Source organism: Ascaphus truei, chromosome 3 (assembly GCF_040206685.1).
Source record: "Ascaphus truei isolate aAscTru1 chromosome 3, aAscTru1.hap1, whole genome shotgun sequence".
Taxonomy (NCBI): Eukaryota; Metazoa; Chordata; class Amphibia; order Anura; family Ascaphidae; genus Ascaphus; species Ascaphus truei.
The window spans coordinates 3279451-3298044 of NC_134485.1; the positions used below are offsets into that span (position 1 = coordinate 3279451).

The 18594-nt window shown below is 47.9% G+C and overlaps 1 protein-coding gene across 4 annotated transcripts in view; it reads right to left on the reverse strand.

The window, feature by feature from the left end:
- The window catches only part of LOC142491241 (ecto-ADP-ribosyltransferase 5-like), a 132890-nt gene that overhangs the window by 108150 nt on the left and 6146 nt on the right, over positions 1 to 18594 (reverse strand). For all 4 annotated transcript variants that reach the window (XM_075593512.1, XM_075593511.1, XM_075593514.1 and 1 more), the window contains exon 2: positions 17198 to 17369. In XM_075593512.1, the coding sequence (XP_075449627.1) occupies positions 17198 to 17258 (61 nt within the window). In that variant the 5' untranslated portion in view covers positions 17259 to 17369. The remainder of the gene's footprint in view (positions 1 to 17197; positions 17370 to 18594) is intronic.

Consider the following 18594-nt stretch of genomic DNA (forward strand, 5'->3'; position numbering starts at 1 on the left):
ATATCAGCCTTACTCAGTGCCAGCGATGCGAGGTATTACACTGTATATCAGCCTTACTCAGTGCTAGCGATGCGAGGTATTACACTGTATATCAGCCTTACTCAGTGCCAGCGATGCGAGGTATTACACTGTATATAAGCCTTACTCAGTGCCAGCGATGCGAGGTATTACACTGTATATCAGCCTTACTCAGTGCTAGCGATACGAGGTATTACACTGTATATCAGCCTTACTCAGTGCTAGCGATGCAAGGTATTACACTGTATATCAGCCTTACTCAGTGCCGGCGATGCGAGGTATTACACTGTATATCAGCCTTACTCAGTGCCGGCGATGCGAGGTATTACACTGTATATCAGCCTTACTCAGTGCTAGCGATGCGAGGTATTACACTGTATATCAGCCTTACTCAGTGCCAGCGATGCGAGGTATTACGCTGTATATCAGCCTTACTCAGTGCTAGCGATGCGAGGTATTACACTGTATATCAGCCTTACTCAGTGCCAGCGATGCGAGGTATTACGCTGTATATCAGCCTTACTCAGTGCCAGCGATGCGAGGTATTACGCTGTATATCAGCCTTACTCAGTGCCAGCGATGCGAGGTATTACGCTGTATATCAGCCTTACTCAGTGCCAGCGATGCGAGGTATTACACTGTATATCAGCCTTACTCAGTGCCAGCGATGGGAGGTATTACACTGTATATCAGCCTTACTCAGTGCCAGCGATGCGAGGTATTACACTGTATATCAGCCTTACTCAGTGCTAGCGATGGGAGGTATTACACTGTATATCAGCCTTACTCAGTGCCAGCGATGCGAGGTATTACACTGTATATCAGCCTTACTCAGTGCCAGCGATGCGAGGTATTACACTGTATATCAGCCTTACTCAGTGCCAGCGATGCGAGGTATTACACTGTAAATCAGCCTTACTCAGTGCCAGCGATGCGAGGTATTACACTGTATATCAGCCTTACTCAGTGCCAGCGATGCGAGGTATTACACTGTATATCAGCCTTACTCAGTGCCAGCGATGCGAGGTATTACACTGTATATCAGCCTTACTCAGTGCCAGCGATGCGAGGTATTACACTGTATATCAGCCTTACTCAGTGCCAGCGATGCGAGGTATTACACTGTATATCAGCCTTACTCAGTGCCAGCGATGCGAGGTATTACACTGTATATCAGCCTTACTCAGTGCTAGCGATGCGAGGTATTACACTGTATATCAGCCTTACTCAGTACCAGCGATGCGAGGTATTACGCTGTATATCAGCCTTACTCAGTGCCAGCGATGCGAGGTATTACACTGTATATCAGCCTTACTCAGTGCCAGCGATGCGAGGTATTACACTGTATATCAGCCTTACTCAGTGCCAGCGATGCGAGGTATTACACTGTATATCAGCCTTACTCAGTGCCAGCGATGCGAGGTATTACACTGTATATCAGCCTTACTCAGTGCCAGCGATGCGAGGTATTACACTGTGTAACGGGTATTCCCCCCCCAATCTCACATTGGCCCGGGTAGTCTAACCAGTCCCCATTACATGTTCGCGTCTGGTGGTGCACCTGTAGGCAACAGGGCTCCTGAGTCTCCCGCTTGATGGTATTAGGGGATGTCATCCAGACAGGCAGCTGAGGTAGTGTGTGCGAGTCCAACTTACTTCATGTGCAGCGCCTCCACCTCATCAGGATCTGTGCTTCCGCAGGGAGATGGTCCTGGTGAGGAACTCCTTCTTGGTGGTGCCATCCACTGCTGAGTAACTTCACACTCACACAGTGGAGGTATATTCAAACAGGGCATCTTTATTGATGGTTGATATGGGCAAGCTGCCCCTCACAGCTAGCAGCTCAGCCACTCATCTCCTTGCAGCACTCCATTAGGAAGGTCCCTTACCCTAATAGATCTGCTTTCCACCTCTACTCTTAAAGAGATTCCCCAGCTTCTCTGGCTGCTGTAAGCTCCTCTCTTGAGCTGCTTTGTCTCTCTCAGCTCCTCTAACTCTGCTGCGTATGCTCACTGACTCACAGCTAGCAGGAGACACTGCAACACTGTTGCAGACCTTCACGTGCCTCTCAGTGAACAGAGCAGCTCAACAACAGGAAACTGAACTTCTAACTTTAGGCAGTGCTGTGTCTTATATCACCCCCCCAGAGAACAAACATGCTCTGTATCACTAAGTGGGAACACACTGCATGTTGTCACTTCCTTTGGGGACATATGACACCTCACCAGGGTGTGAGGGCAAACCTCATGATTGATTGTTGCTGGCAATCCTGCACACTTACCAGGGTTACTGCCAACATGAGAAAGAGATATGTACACCAATCCTAGACATGGCTACATTCTCCCCCTGGTGGAACCCCAACGTCCTCGCTTGGGACCTAAATTTGCGGAACCTTCCTTCAGGTAGCACTGCAAAACATAACAACACATTACAGTACATATCTTTTCTCAAAACATTATAACAGATACATCCTAACGTAGATGTGTAACACCCAGAATTATTCCCTTCTGTAGAACCCATGACTGGTACCCCCATACCCTCTCAAGGTGGCTTGCGCACAGCATGGTCCATTGGGCTTAGAGTATCAATGCGGTAACACTCTGGGTGACATACTGGACACCCACAATCAGCCCATAACTCTGGCTTGGATGCTAGTGGACTGAGAGGATCATGCCCATACACCTCCCTCGGGCATCTCCTGGAGATGTAGACTATCCCCTCTTGACTACACCACTTCTCGTCTAACCCGCCAGGATCCCAATCTTCTTCCCCTGATCCTTCCTCTTCATCAGTGCCATATCCCCTATCTTCATCAGGGGACCCCATTTCGAACTTACTTTCTCCCTCCCATGGATGGTGAAAATAAAGTAACCACTTTTGGCGATCCCTAATAACTCTTTCTGACAATGGGGGCACATAGGGGGTTCCCTGGGCAATAGGCACAATATGAGCAACATTACCCAAATCCCCAGATGAAACTCCCAATGTTCCTGGGGACCCAAAATTTGACCCAATGCTCTTAGAATCACACTCTACCATAACAGTACGATTGTCATCATTAGGGCTGTATAACATCCTTTGCATAGCCATTTTCCTCCCCGATCCCTCATCAGAGGTAAAACAGTCACCACAGTCCAGATTTTCCACAGTCCATTCTTCAGAAGTGGCTCGGGACTCCCCAGACAACCCTTGGCTAGACTGGGATCCGTAGGAAAAAGTGACAGGGGCAGGGATTTTAACTATGGCCGGGGGTTGGGCATAGGGAAACACTGCCGGCATACGCGGGGCTACGACCCGCAACTTCTCGCTACCTTGCCCGGTACCATCGGACTGGCACTCCGGTTCACTCGCCTCCTTACTCCCAGGCTTCCGCAGGGCCTGCTGGCTCTTCTCGGACCCAGGCAACCTGGTACAGCTGCTTGGCCGAGAGGACACGGCCATCTCGCTGGACTCGCCGCCATCTTGCGTTGGGTTCCCAACCGGAACCTCTTCCTCCAGAACGACATCCACCGCCATAAGTGATGGTTCTGCTCTCTGCTCCGTTCGGGCCTGGACTAGGCCCGTCTCCGCCGTTGCCACCACCGGCGCCTGTGGAGGGTAAGGATGTATCTCACCGCTCCGTCGGCTCGGGATGGAATCTTCTCCTCCTTCCGCGCTGTAAGTCACCACGGCCGTGGGACTCCGCCTCTCGGGTTGTTTCTGCACCGGCATCACGAGACTCCGCTCCGCCGCGACACAGGTAAATGCCGGTTCTTTTCCAGCACCGCTGTAGTGGTCCGCCGGTAGGCGCATCACCACCGACGAGACTTCCACCTCTTCCTCGGAGGATATCACGATCGGATCCTCCGCAAGGTAGTCACCGGGTTCTTCTGCGATACAACCAGTGGTTGTTGGTACGAAGCTGGCGTGCTCCGGTACCTCCACTGCGGTCGCGCTCTTCTCCGCCGATGGTTCTTTCTGTTCCTTAGCCTGCAGCAGCACAGGCTCTAGGAACTGTGCCCCACAGCAGTCACACTTGGGACCCCAGGTCGGTTTGTCACCTGGGAATTCACACTGGTCACAAGCACATCTTATGCACCCCTCTCCATCCACCCAGGCCACCCGGTATTTTATGGGTAACACAACATGGTTAAAGTCCATACCACCAGTCAGGTTCAATTTCTTTTGTAGACACGGGCACACCAGAAAGGATATTTTCCCCCCTTTGTATCGCCAGGCTCCATACAACTGCGGGTGTGCTTCTCTGCATTCTGTACTGTCTTTAGTGAGAACAGCGGTTGCTGATCGCTGTTCACTGAGCTTGCTCCCCATGGTGGACTGTACAGGAGGGGCATGCTCTATAAGGGAGTGGTTCTGGCTCTGCGCTGAGTCACTCACATCACCGGGGAGGGGCTCTGAGTCCGTCACCGTCCCTGAGGGCACGGCCACAGCTTTCGCGCCATACCCCCCCGCAGGGTGGGGTTTTTCCTTTGGCGCCAATCCCAGCCAACTTTCTGCAATTTTAGCATTTGCAGAATTTCCTGCAACTGGTCCACGCGGTCTCCCAGAGAAGCGGGAACCGCCATTTTGATTCGCACCATCAGTCTCTTTGAATGTTGAGGTAGCATTTAACCGTTGGGATGCCGACTGACATTCAATTTCCACAGGCTCTCCACACATCACTACAATGTCCTCCTCAGTATCCTCGGGGGTATTGCCCCTAGACCCCAGACAGGACAGAAACGGCGCAGCCACAGCTTTAGCACCACTCCATAGCAGGCTCACAAAAGTCGCTTCTGTAGCTTGCTCTTCACCCGCACACACGCCATGTGCGCTCTCTCCATCGGCCTCCGTCCGCCATTTTGGACCTTCCGCACCGCGCGGATCCTCCATTCTTGCGGCCGCCATTGGATTACTGTGTTCGTTCTGATCGTACATGGAGCTCCTCTCTGCGGGGCAGCTGCCATACCGATACAACAAACATGCCTTGTGCACCACCTTGTGTACCTAACGTAAATCTGACTCGTGTTTGCACTACCTCAGGCTAGGCTCACTCTTTCTGTGTCTACTGTATCTCCTTCCTCCAATCTGTGCTCCCTTCGGTAAGTGATCTGGAATGGAGACTAGAGTACTCTGGCTCTTCCATGCAGTACTTGGGCGTCTACCTCCTGTTGGCTAGCCTAGTGCAGATCCTCTCCAGAATTCCTGACCACGTTAACAGGCTATCCCTTCAGGCATCCTACCCCTAGCGCTACCTCAAGGTGACTAGGACAGCTATAGCCCCCGGCTCCAGACTCACTAACCCCTTAGGTCAGTCTAGGGCATGCTTTGCGAGGTTTTTCGTTCTCCTGACTACCCCTAGATTTTCCCTTTCCAGCACAGAGTGGCAGCAGACACTCTCCCTGTTTCCTGTTGTGTGCCTAGCAAAAGCCTGTCCTGTTAACAGGTATCTCAGCAGCGCCTCCAATTGTAACGGGTTTCCCCCCCCCAATCTCACATTGGCCCGGGTAGTCTAACCAGTCCCCATTACATGTTCGCGTCTGGTGGTGCACCTGTAGGCAACAGGGCTCCTGAGTCTCCCGCTTGATGGTATTAGGGGATGTCATCCAGACAGGCAGCTGAGGTAGTGTGTGCGAGTCCAACTTACTTCATGTGCAGCGCCTCCACCTCATCAGGATCTGTGCTTCCGCAGGGAGATGGTCCTGGTGAGGAACTCCTTCTTGGTGGTGCCATCCACTGCTGAGTAACTTCACACTCACACAGTGGAGGTATATTCGAACAGGGCATCTTTATTGATGGTTGATATGGGCAAGCTGCCCCTCACAGCTAGCAGCTCAGCCACTCATCTCATTGCAGCACTCCATTAGGAAGGTCCCTTACCCTAATAGATCTGCTTTCCACCTCTACTCTTAAAGAGATTCCCCAGCTTCTCTGGCTGCTGTAAGCTCCTCTCTTGAGCTGCTTTGTCTCTCTCAGCTCCTCTAACTCTGCTGCGTATGCTCACTGACTCACAGCTAGCAGGAGACACTGCAACAATGTTGCAGACCTTCACGTGCCTCTCAGTGAACAGAGCAGCTCAACAACAGGAAACTGAACTTCTAACTTTAGGCAGTGCTGTGTCTTATATCACCCCCCCAGAGAACAAACATGCTCTGTATCACTAAGTGGGAACACACTGCATGTTGTCACTTCCTTTGGGGACATATGACACCTCACCAGGGTGTGAGGGCAAACCTCATGATTGATTGTTGCTGGCAATCCTGCACACTTACCAGGGTTACTGCCAACATGAGAAAGAGATATGTACACCAATCCTAGACATGGCTACAACTGTATATCAGCCTTACTCAGTGCCAGCGATGCGAGGTATTACACTGTATATCAGCCTTACTCAGTGCCAGCGATGCGAGGTATTACACTGTATATCAGCCTTACTCAGTGCCAGCGATGCGAGGTATTACGCTGTATATCAGCCTTACTCAGTGCCAGCGATGCGAGGTATTACGCTGTATATCAGCCTTACTCAGTGCCAGCGATGCGGGGTATTACACTGTATATCAGCCTTACTCAGTGCCAGCGATGCGAGGTATTACACTGTATATCAGCCTTACTCAGTGCCAGCGATGGGAGGTATTACACTGTATATCAGACTTACTCAGTGCTAGCGATGCGAGGTATTACGCTGTATATCAGCCTTACTCAGTGCCAGCGATGCGAGGTATTACACTGTATATCAGCCTTACTCAGTGCCAGGGATGCGAGGTATTACGCTGTATATCAGCCTTACTCAGTGCTAGCGATGCGAGGTATTACACTGTATATCAGCCTTACTCAGTGCCAGCGATGCGAGGTATTACGCTGTATATCAGCCTTACTCAGTGCCAGCGATGCGAGGTATTACGCTGTATATCAGCCTTACTCAGTGCCAGCGATGGGAGGTATTACACTGTATATCAGCCTTACTCAGTGCCAGCGATGCGAGGTATTACACTGTATATCAGCCTTACTCAGTGCCAGCGATGCGAGGTATTACACTGTATATCATCCTTACTCAGTGCCAGCGATGCGAGGTATTACACTGTATATCAGCCTTACTCAGTGCCAGCGATGGGAGGTATTACACTCTATATCAGCCTTACTCAGTGCCAGGGATGCGAGGTATTACACTGTATATCAGCCTTACTCAGTGCCAGCGATGGGAGGTATTACACTGTATATCAGCCTTACTCAGTGCCAGGGATGCGAGGTATTACACTGTATATCAGCCTTACTCAGTGCTAGCGATGCGAGTTATTACACTGTATATCAGCCTTACTCAGTGCCAGCGATGCGAGGTATTACGCTGTATATCAGCCTTACACAGTGCCAGCGATGCGAGGTATTACACTGTATATCAGCCTTACTCAGTGCCAGCGATGCGAGGTATTACACTGTATATCAGCCTTACTCAGTGCCAGCGATGCGAGGTATTACACTGTAAATCAGCCTTACTCAGTGCCAGCGATGCGAGGTATTACGCTGTATATCAGCCTTACACAGTGCCAGCGATGCGAGGTATTACACTGTATATCAGCCTTACTCAGTGCCAGGGATGCGAGGTATTACACTGTATATCAGCCTTACTCAGTGCCAGCGATGCGAGGTATTACACTGTATATCAGCCTTACTCAGTGCCAGCGATGGGAGGTATTACACTGTATATCAGCCTTACTCAGTGCCAGGGATGCGAGGTATTACACTGTATATCAGCCTTACTCAGTGCTAGCGATGCGAGTTATTACACTGTATATCAGCCTTACTCAGTGCCAGCGATGCGAGGTATTACACTGTATATCAGCCTTACTCAGTGCTAGCGATGGGAGGTATTACACTGTATATCAGCCTTACTCAGTGCTAGCGATGGGAGGTATTACACTGTATATCAGCCTTACTCAGTGCCAGCGATGCGAGGTATTACACTGTATATCAGCCTTACTCAGTGCCAGCGATGCGAGGTATTACACTGTATATCAGCCTTACTCAGTGCCAGCGATGCGAGGTATTACACTGTATATCAGCCTTACTCAGTGCTAGCGATGCGAGGTATTACACTGTATATCAGCCTTACTCAGTGCCAGCGATGCGAGGTATTACACTGTATATCAGCCTTACTCAGTGCTAGCGATGCGAGGTATTACACTGTATATCAGCCTTACTCAGTGCCAGCGATGCGAGGTATTACACTGTATATCAGCCTTACTCAGTGCCAGCGATGGGAGGTATTACACTGTATATCTGCCTTACTCAGTGCCAGGGATGCGAGGTATTACGCTGTATATCAGCCTTACTCAGTGCTAGCGATGCGAGGTATTACACTGTATATCAGCCTTACTCAGTGCCAGCGATGCAAGGTATTACGCTGTATATCAGCCTTACTCAGTGCCAGCGATGCGAGGTATTACACTGTATATCAGCCTTACTCAGTGCCAGCGATGCGAGGTATTACACTGTATATCAGCCTTACTCAGTGCTAGCGATGCGAGGTATTACACTGTATATCAGCCTTACTCAGTGCCAGCGATGCGAGGTATTGCACTGTATATCAGCCTTACTCAGTGCCAGCGATGCGAGGTATTACACTGTATATCAGCCTTACTCAGTGCTAGCGATACGAGGTATTACACTGTATATCAGCCTTACTCAGTACCAGCGATGCGAGGTATTACGCTGTATATCAGCCTTACTCAGTGCCAGCGATGCGAGGTATTACACTGTATATCAGCCTTACTCAGTGCCAGCGATGCGAGGTATTACACTGTATATCAGCCTTACTCAGTGCCAGCGATGCGAGGTATTACACTGTATATCAGCCTTACTCAGTGCCAGCGATGCGAGGTATTACACTGTATATCAGCCTTACTCAGTGCCAGCGATGCGAGGTATTACACTGTATATCAGCCTTACTCAGTGCCAGCGATGCGAGGTATTACACTGTATATCAGCCTTACTCAGTGCCAGCGATGCGAGGTATTACACTGTATATCAGCCTTACTCAGTGCCAGCGATGCGAGGTATTACACTGTATATCAGCCTTACTCAGTGCCAGCGATGCGAGGTATTACGCTGTATATCAGCCTTACTCAGTGCCAGCGATGCGAGGTATTACGCTGTATATCAGCCTTACTCAGTGCCAGCGATGCGAGGTATTACACTGTATATCAGCCTTACTCAGTGCCAGCGATGCGAGGTATTACACTGTATATCAGCCTTACTCAGTGCCAGCGATGGGAGGTATTACACTGTATATCAGCCTTACTCAGTGCCAGCGATGCGAGGTATTACACTGTATATCAGCCTTACTCAGTGCCAGCGATGCGAGGTATTACGCTGTATATCAGCCTTACTCAGTGCCAGCGATGCGAGGTATTACGCTGTATATCAGCCTTACTCAGTGCCAGCGATGCGAGGTATTACGCTGTATATCAGCCTTACTCAGTGCCAGCGATGCGAGGTATTACACTGTATATCAGCCTTACTCAGTGCCAGCGATGCGAGGTATTACACTGTATATCAGCCTTACTCAGTGCCAGCGATGCGAGGTATTACACTGTATATCATCCTTACTCAGTGCCAGCGATGCGAGGTATTACACTGTATATCAGCCTTACTCAGTGCCAGCGATGCGAGGTATTACACTGTATATCATCCTTACTCAGTGCCAGCGATGCAAGGTATTACGCTGTATATCAGCCTTACTCAGTGCCAGCGATGCGAGGTATTACACTGTATATCAGCCTTACTCAGTGCCAGCGATGCGAGGTATTACACTGTATATCAGCCTTACTCAGTGCCAGCGATGCGAGGTATTACACTGTATATCAGCCTTACTCAGTGCCAGCGATGCGAGGTATTACACTGTATATCATCCTTACTCAGTGCCAGCGATGCGAGGTATTACACTGTATATCAGCCTTACTCAGTGCTAGCGATGCGAGGTATTACACTGTATATCAGCCTTACTCAGTGCCAGCGATGCGAGGTATTACGCTGTATATCAGCCTTACTCAGTGCCAGCGATGCGAGGTATTACGCTGTATATCAGCCTTACTCAGTGCCAGCGATGCGAGGTATTACACTGTATATCAGCCTTACTCAGTGCCAGCGATGCGAGGTATTACGCTGTATATCAGCCTTACTCAGTGCCAGCGATGCGAGGTATTACACTGTATATCAGCCTTACTCAGTGCCAGCGATGCGAGGTATTACACTGTATATCAGCCTTACTCAGTGCCAGCGATGCGAGGTATTACGCTGTATATCAGCCTTACTCAGTGCTAGCGATGCAAGGTATTACACTGTATATCAGCCTTACTCAGTGCCAGCGATGCGAGGTATTACACTGTATATCAGCCTTACTCAGTGCCAGCGATGCGAGGTATTACGCTGTATATCAGCCTTACTCAGTGCCAGCGATGCGAGGTATTACAGTGTATATCAGCCTTACTCAGTGCCAGCGATGCGAGGTATTACACTGTATATCAGCCTTACTCAGTGCTAGCGATGGGAGGTATTACACTGTATATCAGCCTTACTCAGTGCCAGCGATGCGAGGTATTACAGTGTATATCAGCCTTACTCAGTGCCAGCGATGCGAGGTATTACAGTGTATATCAGCCTTACTCAGTGCCAGCGATGCGAGGTATTACACTGTATATCAGCCTTACTCAGTGCCAGGGATGCGAGGTATTACGCTGTATATCAGCCTTACTCAGTGCTAGCGATGCGAGGTATTACGCTGTATATCAGCCTTACTCAGTGCCAGCGATGCGAGGTATTACACTGTATATCAGCCTTACTCAGTGCTAGCGATGCGAGGTATTACACTGTATATCAGCCTTACTCAGTGCCAGCGATGCGAGGTATTACGCTGTATATCAGCCTTACTCAGTGCCAGCGATGGGAGGTATTACACTGTATATCAGCCTTACTCAGTGCCAGCGATGCGAGGTATTACACTGTATATCAGCCTTACTCAGTGCCAGCGATGCGAGGTATTACACTGTATATCAGCTTTACTCAGTGCCAGCGATGCGAGGTATTACACTGTATATCAGCCTTACTCAGTGCCAGCGATGCGAGGTATTACACTGTATATCAGCCTTACTCAGTGCTAGCGATGGGAGGTATTACACTGTATATCAGCCTTCCTCAGTGCCAGCGATGCGAGGTATTACACTGTATATCAGCCTTACTCAGTGCTAGCGATGCGAGGTATTACACTGTATATCAGCCTTACTCAGTGCCAGCGATGCGAGGTATTACACTGTATATCAGCCTTACTCAGTGCCAGCGATGGGAGGTATTACACTGTATATCAGCCTTACTCAGTGCCAGCGATGCGAGGTATTACACTGTATATCAGCCTTACTCAGTGCCAGCGATGGGAGGTATTACACTGTATATCAGCCTTACTCAGTGCCAGCGATGCGAGGTATTACGCTGTATATCAGCCTTACTCAGTGCCAGCGATGGGAGGTATTACACTGTATATCAGCCTTACTCAGTGCCAGCGATGGGAGGTATTACACTGTATATCAGCCTTACTCAGTGCCAGCGATGGGAGGTATTACACTGTATATCAGCCTTACTCAGTGCCAGCGATGCGAGGTATTACACTGTATATCAGCCTTACTCAGTGCCAGCGATGGGAGGTATTACACTGTATATCAGCCTTACTCAGTGCTAGCGATGGGAGGTATTACACTGTATATCAGCCTTCCTCAGTGCCAGCGATGCGAGGTATTACACTGTATATCAGCCTTACTCAGTGCCAGCGATGCGAGGTATTACACTGTATATCAGCCTTACTCAGTGCCAGCGATGGGAGGTATTACACTGTATATCAGCCTTACTCAGTGCCAGCGATGCGAGGTATTACACTGTATATCAGCCTTACTCAGTGCCAGCGATGCGAGGTATTACACTGTATATCAGCCTTACTCAGTGCCAGCGATGCGAGGTATTACACTGTATATCAGCCTTACTCAGTGCCAGCGATGCGAGGTATTACACTGTATATCAGCCTTACTCAGTGCCAGCGATGCGAGGTATTACGCTGTATATCAGCCTTACTCAGTGCCAGCGATGCGAGGTATTACACTGTATATCAGCCTTACTCAGTGCCAGCGATGCGAGGTATTACACTGTATTACCATGGCGTTATGTACTAGAATTTCTTACAGAACCCTATTGCAGAAATGTATTTAACTCCTTTGGTGCCTGAATATTGTTTAATATACATCATAAACACCCTACAAATAAAACTTTGGCTACTAGGGAAAAGGAGTGGCTCCGTGAGTAAGGACACTGACTGGCACTGGTTCAATTCCCGGTGTCAGCTCCTTGTGACCTTGGGCAAGTCACCTTATCTCCCTGTGCCTCAGGTACCAACCAAAAACATAGATTGTAAGCTCCACGGGGCAGGGACCTGTGCCTGGAAAATGTCTCTGTAAAGCGCAACAGAAAACTGGTAGCACTATACAAGGACACGCTGTTATTATTATTACTAAAGAGTTAATACTGTATATTATTATGTTCTACAATGTTAATATGTACTTTTATCACCTATTTACCGCCGGCTGGCTAGTCCTATGTATACTGTGACCTTTATATACATATGGAGCCAATCAGCAGTAAGCTATAGATGTGGAAGTGAAGAGCACGCATGCGCGAAGGAACCCAGGTGATGCGCTGTCCAGGTTGCTGCAAAAACTCCATGACTGGCCGCAGATGCAATGTTATATGTAAGTGCAGAGCGCTGCGCTAATGTTATATGTAAGTGCAGAGCGCTGCGCTAATGTTATATGTAAGAGCAGAGCGCTGCACTAATGTTATATGTAAGTGCAGAGCGCTGCACTAATGTTATATGTAAGTGCAGAGCGCTGCGCTAATGTTATATGTAAGTGCAGAGCGCTGCGCTAATGTTATATGTAAGTGCAGAGCGCTGCACTAATGTTATATGTACAGTAAGTGCAGAGCGCTGCACTAATGTTATATGTAAGTGCAGAGCGCTGCGCTAATGTTATATGTAAGTGCAGAGCGCTGCACTAATGTTATATGTAAGTGCAGAGTGCTGCACTAATGTTATATGTAAGTGCAGAGCGCTGCACTAATGTTATATGTAAGTGCAGAGTGCTGCACTAATGTTATATGTAAGTGCAGAGTGCTGCACTAATGTTATATGTAAGTGCAGAGCGCTGCACTAATGTTATATGTAAGTGCAGAGCGCTGCACTAATGTTATATGTAAGTGCAGAGTGCTGCACTAATGTTTTATGTAAGTGCAGAGTGCTGCACTAATGTTATATGTAAGAGCAGAGCGCTGCACTAATGTTATATGTAAGTGCAGAGCGCTGCACTAATGTTATATGTAAGTGCAGAGCGCTGCACTAATGTTATATGTAAGTGCAGAGCGCTGCACTAATGTTATATGTAAGTGCAGAGCGCTGCACTAATGTTATATGTAAGGGCAGAGCGCTGCACTAATGTTATATGTAAGTGCAGAGTGCTGCACTAATGTTATATGTAAGGGCAGAGCGCTGCACTAATGTTATATGTAAGTGCAGAGCGCTGCACTAATGTTATATGTAAGTGCAGAGCGCTGCACTAATGTTATATGTAAGTGCAGAGCGCTGCACTAATGTTATATGTAAGTGCAGGGTGCTGCACTAATGGTATATGTAAGTGCAGAGCGCTGCACTAATGTTATATGTAAGTGCAGAGTGCTGCACTAATGTTATATGTAAGTGCAGAGCGCTGCACTAATGTTATATGTAAGTGCAGAGCGCTGCACTAATGTTATATGTAAGTGCAGAGTGCTGCACTAATGTTATATGTAAGTGCAGAGTGCTGCACTAATGTTATATGTAAGTGCAGAGTGCTGCACTAATGTTATATGTAAGTGCAGAGCGCTGCACTAATGTTATATGTAAGTGCAGAGTGCTGCACTAATGGTATATGTAAGTGCAGAGTGCTTCACTAATGTTATATGTAAGTGCAGAGCGCTGCACTAATGTTATATGTAAGTGCAGAGTGCTGCACTCATGTTATATGTAAGTGCAGAGCGCTGCACTAATGTTATATGTAAGTGCAGAGCGCTGCACTAATGTTATATGTAAGTGCAGAGCGCTGCACTAATGTTATATGTAAGTGCAGAGCGCTGCACTAATGTTATATGTAAGTGCAGAGTGCTGCACTAATGTTATATGTAAGTGCAGAGCGCTGCACTAATGTTATATGTAAGTGCAGAGTGCTGCACTAATGTTATATGTAAGTGCAGAGTGCTGCACTAATGTTATATGTAAGTGCAGAGTGCTGCACTAATGTTATATGTAAGTGCAGAGCGCTGCACTAATGTTATATGTAAGTGCAGAGCGCTGCACTAATGTTATATGTAAGTGCAGAGTGCTGCACTAATGTTATATGTAAGTGCAGAGTGCTGCACTAATGTTATATGTAAGTGCAGAGCGCTGCACTAATGTTATATGTAAGTGCAGAGCGCTGCACTAATGTTATATGTAAGTGCAGAGCGCTGCACTAATGTTATATGTAAGTGCAGAGCGCTGCACTAATGTTATATGTAAGTGCAGAGCGCTGCACTAATGTTATATGTAAGTGCAGAGCGCTGCACTAATGTTATATGTAAGTGCAGAGTGCTGCACTAATGTTATATGTAAGTGCAGAGCGCTGCACTAATGTTATATGTAAGTGCAGAGTGCTGCACTAATGTTATATGTAAGTGCAGAGCGCTGCACTAATGTTATATGTAAGTGCAGAGTGCTGCACTAATGTTATATGTAAGTGCAGAGCGCTGCACTAATGTTATATGTAAGTGCAGAGTGCTGCACTAATGTTATATGTAAGTGCAGAGCGCTGCACTAATGTTATATGTAAGTGCAGAGCGCTGCACTAATGTTATATGTAAGTGCAGAGCGCTGCACTAATGTTATATGTAAGTGCAGAGTGCTGCACTAATGTTATATGTAAGTGCAGAGCGCTGCACTAATGTTATATGTAAGTGCAGAGTGCTGCACTAATGTTATATGTAAGTGCAGAGCGCTGCACTAATGTTATATGTAAGTGCAGAGTGCTGCACTAATGTTATATGTAAGTGCAGAGTGCTGCACTAATGTTATATGTAAGTGCAGAGCGCTGCACTAATGTTATATGTAAGTGCAGAGTGCTGCACTAATGTTATATGTAAGTGCAGAGTGCTGCACTAATGTTATATGTAAGTGCAGAGTGCTGCACTAATGTTATATGTAAGTGCAGAGCGCTGCACTAATGTTATATGTAAGTGCAGAGCGCTGCACTAATGTTATATGTAAGTGCAGAGTGCTGCACTAATGTTATATGTAAGTGCAGAGCGCTGCACTAATGTTATATGTAAGTGCAGAGTGCTGCACTAATGTTATATGTAAGTGCAGAGTGCTGCACTCATGTTATATGTAAGTGCAGAGTGCTGCACTCATGTTATATGTAAGTGCAGAGCGCTACACTCATGTTATATGTAAGTGCAGAGCGCTGCACTCATGTTATATGTAAGTGCAGAGCGCTGCACTAATGTTATATGTAAGTGCAGAGCGCTACACTCATGTTATATGTAAGTGCAGAGCGCTGCACTAATGTTATATGTAAGTGCAGAGCGCTACACTCATGTTATATGTAAGTGCAGAGCGCTGCACTCATGTTATATGTAAGTGCAGAGCGCTGCACTAATGTTATATGTAAGTGCAGAGTGCTGCACTAATGTTATATGTAAGTGCAGAGCGCTGCACTAATGTTATATGTAAGTGCAGAGCGCTGCACTAATGTTACATGTAAGTGCAGAGCGCTGCACTAATGTTACATGTATGTGCAGAGTGCTGCACTAATGTTATCTGGTATATACATCGTTTTTACGCACGTTTTCTCTGCTTATGCTGATCTGACGCACGAGGGAGATTCCACACGAAAAGAGAGGGTCCCGGTTCTGTTCCATTTACGAGCAGAGGTTCCCACCACACACAAGAAATCAAATACCACAAGGGACTGGGAGAGACTGGGATTCTTCCCGCAGAGATAGCTTTATGGGTTCATATCTACTCCAGGCCACGTGAGTAGTGGCTGTGATCACTTGTGGAACAATTATTTCCATTAAGAATATTTGCCAATAAAATATTCACTGTATGCAAAATGTATCTTTTATACGATACTGCGCTCCCATATCCTACATTTGTATAGATGTTATCTGTACTGGAGCTTGAAATGTTGCAGATATTAACCCTTTCCTTCCATTCCAGAACAGCGTTCGGACAGGCCAACATGGAAACACAGATTCTGACGGCAGATAAATAAAACGTTATTTAAACGTTATTTAGTTATACTATCTGCTCAGGGCCGGTTTAACCCTTAGGCCACCGCGGCGGCCGCCCAGAAGTGCAGAATTTGGGGTGAGGCAGTGGCCTAGTTTCCCTAATCCAGTTTCCTATTCTGCGGGGGATTTCCCCAAGCAGGGAGGGAACAGGAAAGTTGTTAACGGGTCGCGCAGTTTTCTCCATCCTGATTGGCTGCTGCTGGGTAATGCAGCAGGAGGTGTAAGGCGCCTGGGAACGGGCCAAGCAGAGGAGGAAACAGCACGGAGCGGGGAGAGGTGTGTGTATTGCTTCTGTTTTGATTGTGTCAGGCGGGAGGGAGTGATGGAGAGAGAGGTGGGAGAATGACACAGAGAGAAGGTGGGGGGAGAGAATCACAGAGAGAAGGGGGGAGAAAATGGCAGAGAGGGGGAGAAAATGAGGGAGGGGGGAGGAGAAAGTAACAGGGAGAGAGGGGGAGTATATATGAATGGTATTGTTAGTGTATATACATCTATTAGGTGTAACGTACATTTTTCAGATAATTAATTGTGTGTGTGTGTGTGTGTGTGTTGTTGTGGGGGGGGGGGACGGGACGACGACAACGACAAAACTGAAGGTTTGCCAGGGCACATATACCCTTGCACCAGCCCTGTACCCTCTGTAAAATCCTATTTGATCCTTGGCTTTCTTTCATATTTAAGATATATGTATTTCTAAGAGTTCAGCCCACAAATGTTCTTTTTCTGCGCAAATCGCGATTTACATTTTCTCATTCGTAGCGAGAATTCCTAATGAATACGGCAAAAAAATCCAGAAATTTATCATTACCTGTGGCGTTTCCAACAAAGTCAGGACACAGCGTGATACAGGCGATAAACAGCAGGGTCATTGTTTCAGGCAACTCTGTCTGTCATGTTTCACGAAAGCCGTCCGAGGAACCCGCCGGGACAACGCGCAGGAAATATAGTGATAGACGATGGTTACAATTAATGGTGATGATCTAAAAGATAAACATTTAAAGTATCAGATTCCCCATCTCGTATTTTTTACACACGGTAAGCGGGTAATTTAAGTAGGAAGTGTATAAATCAGATTAATGTATCAACGTCTTCTGGGGTGCGAAATGGGCCCCCAAAATATAAACCAGGTCTGATTTCTCACAGCAGAAGAATCCCCATTGATTTAATTGGTACAGTATAATGCTCATTACAGGGCCGGCGTGATGGCGGTGCGGTCGCACGGAGTCCCACGGTTACAGAGACCCCCGCGCTCTTCCGCACAACAATAAAGCTGATTGCCGGGGAGAGTGTGGAGCCTTTGTAACGCTCTCATCTGTCCGGCGCTGTCTCCTCCTTCAGCATCGTATTACGAGGGCGCCAGGCAGTCATTCTGCCGTGACAAGGTGGCGCTGCAAGGCGCCGTGATGTCCCGTGACATGCCTTTTCTTTGCCAGTGTCTGACCCTGGGTAGTCCCATTGCCCGAGTCCTATATATGTTTGTGAGTGTAAACTTTTACATAGGTTTTTTATTGTGTTAATAAAGCAATGTTGCACTATTTTCTGTGTCCTCCATTTCCACATATGGGTGTCACCTCCCCCCACCTCTCTGCACGGCTGTATGCTGACGGACCCCACTGCTGAAACTGATACCTGAGGGGCTCACTCCAGATAACCGAAAATTCGGGGTTACTCACGGAGAATGTGAGAGATATTTTATATCGTCTGTTCCAGTTACGCTAGTTCCATACTCTCTTGCACTATATGTGTATGTTCTGCTTTCCCTATTCATACTCCTGCATGTGAGTGCGCTCCTGACCCCTTGCCTCATGACGCAGTGATGGCTGAGGAGATGCCGCGCCGGACCAGGTAAGAGGTCGCGCGAAAAACCCCTGTACCGAGCCCCGCAAAAGAACAAGCCGCATTAATAAATCTGGTACTGTTTGTGAGACCCAATTTCGCCCCCGTTTTGCAGTTTGGAGACTTTGGTAAAGAACCTTCATGGTCTCTGTTACAGGGACAAGCCTGTTTACAATAGCTAGAGGCCATTGGGTGTCGGGCAGGTAGTGGTTATTCCGTGCCTGGAGGAAGGCACGATTACTAACGAGCCCTGCTGACTCTAAGGCTGAGGCCCCAGTGCCTCCGCTGCACGCGCGCCCACGAGACAGGCGGCGCGTGCAGCCGATTCCCCGGTCTGCAGTGAGCTGCAGGAAGAGAGACCGGGGGGGG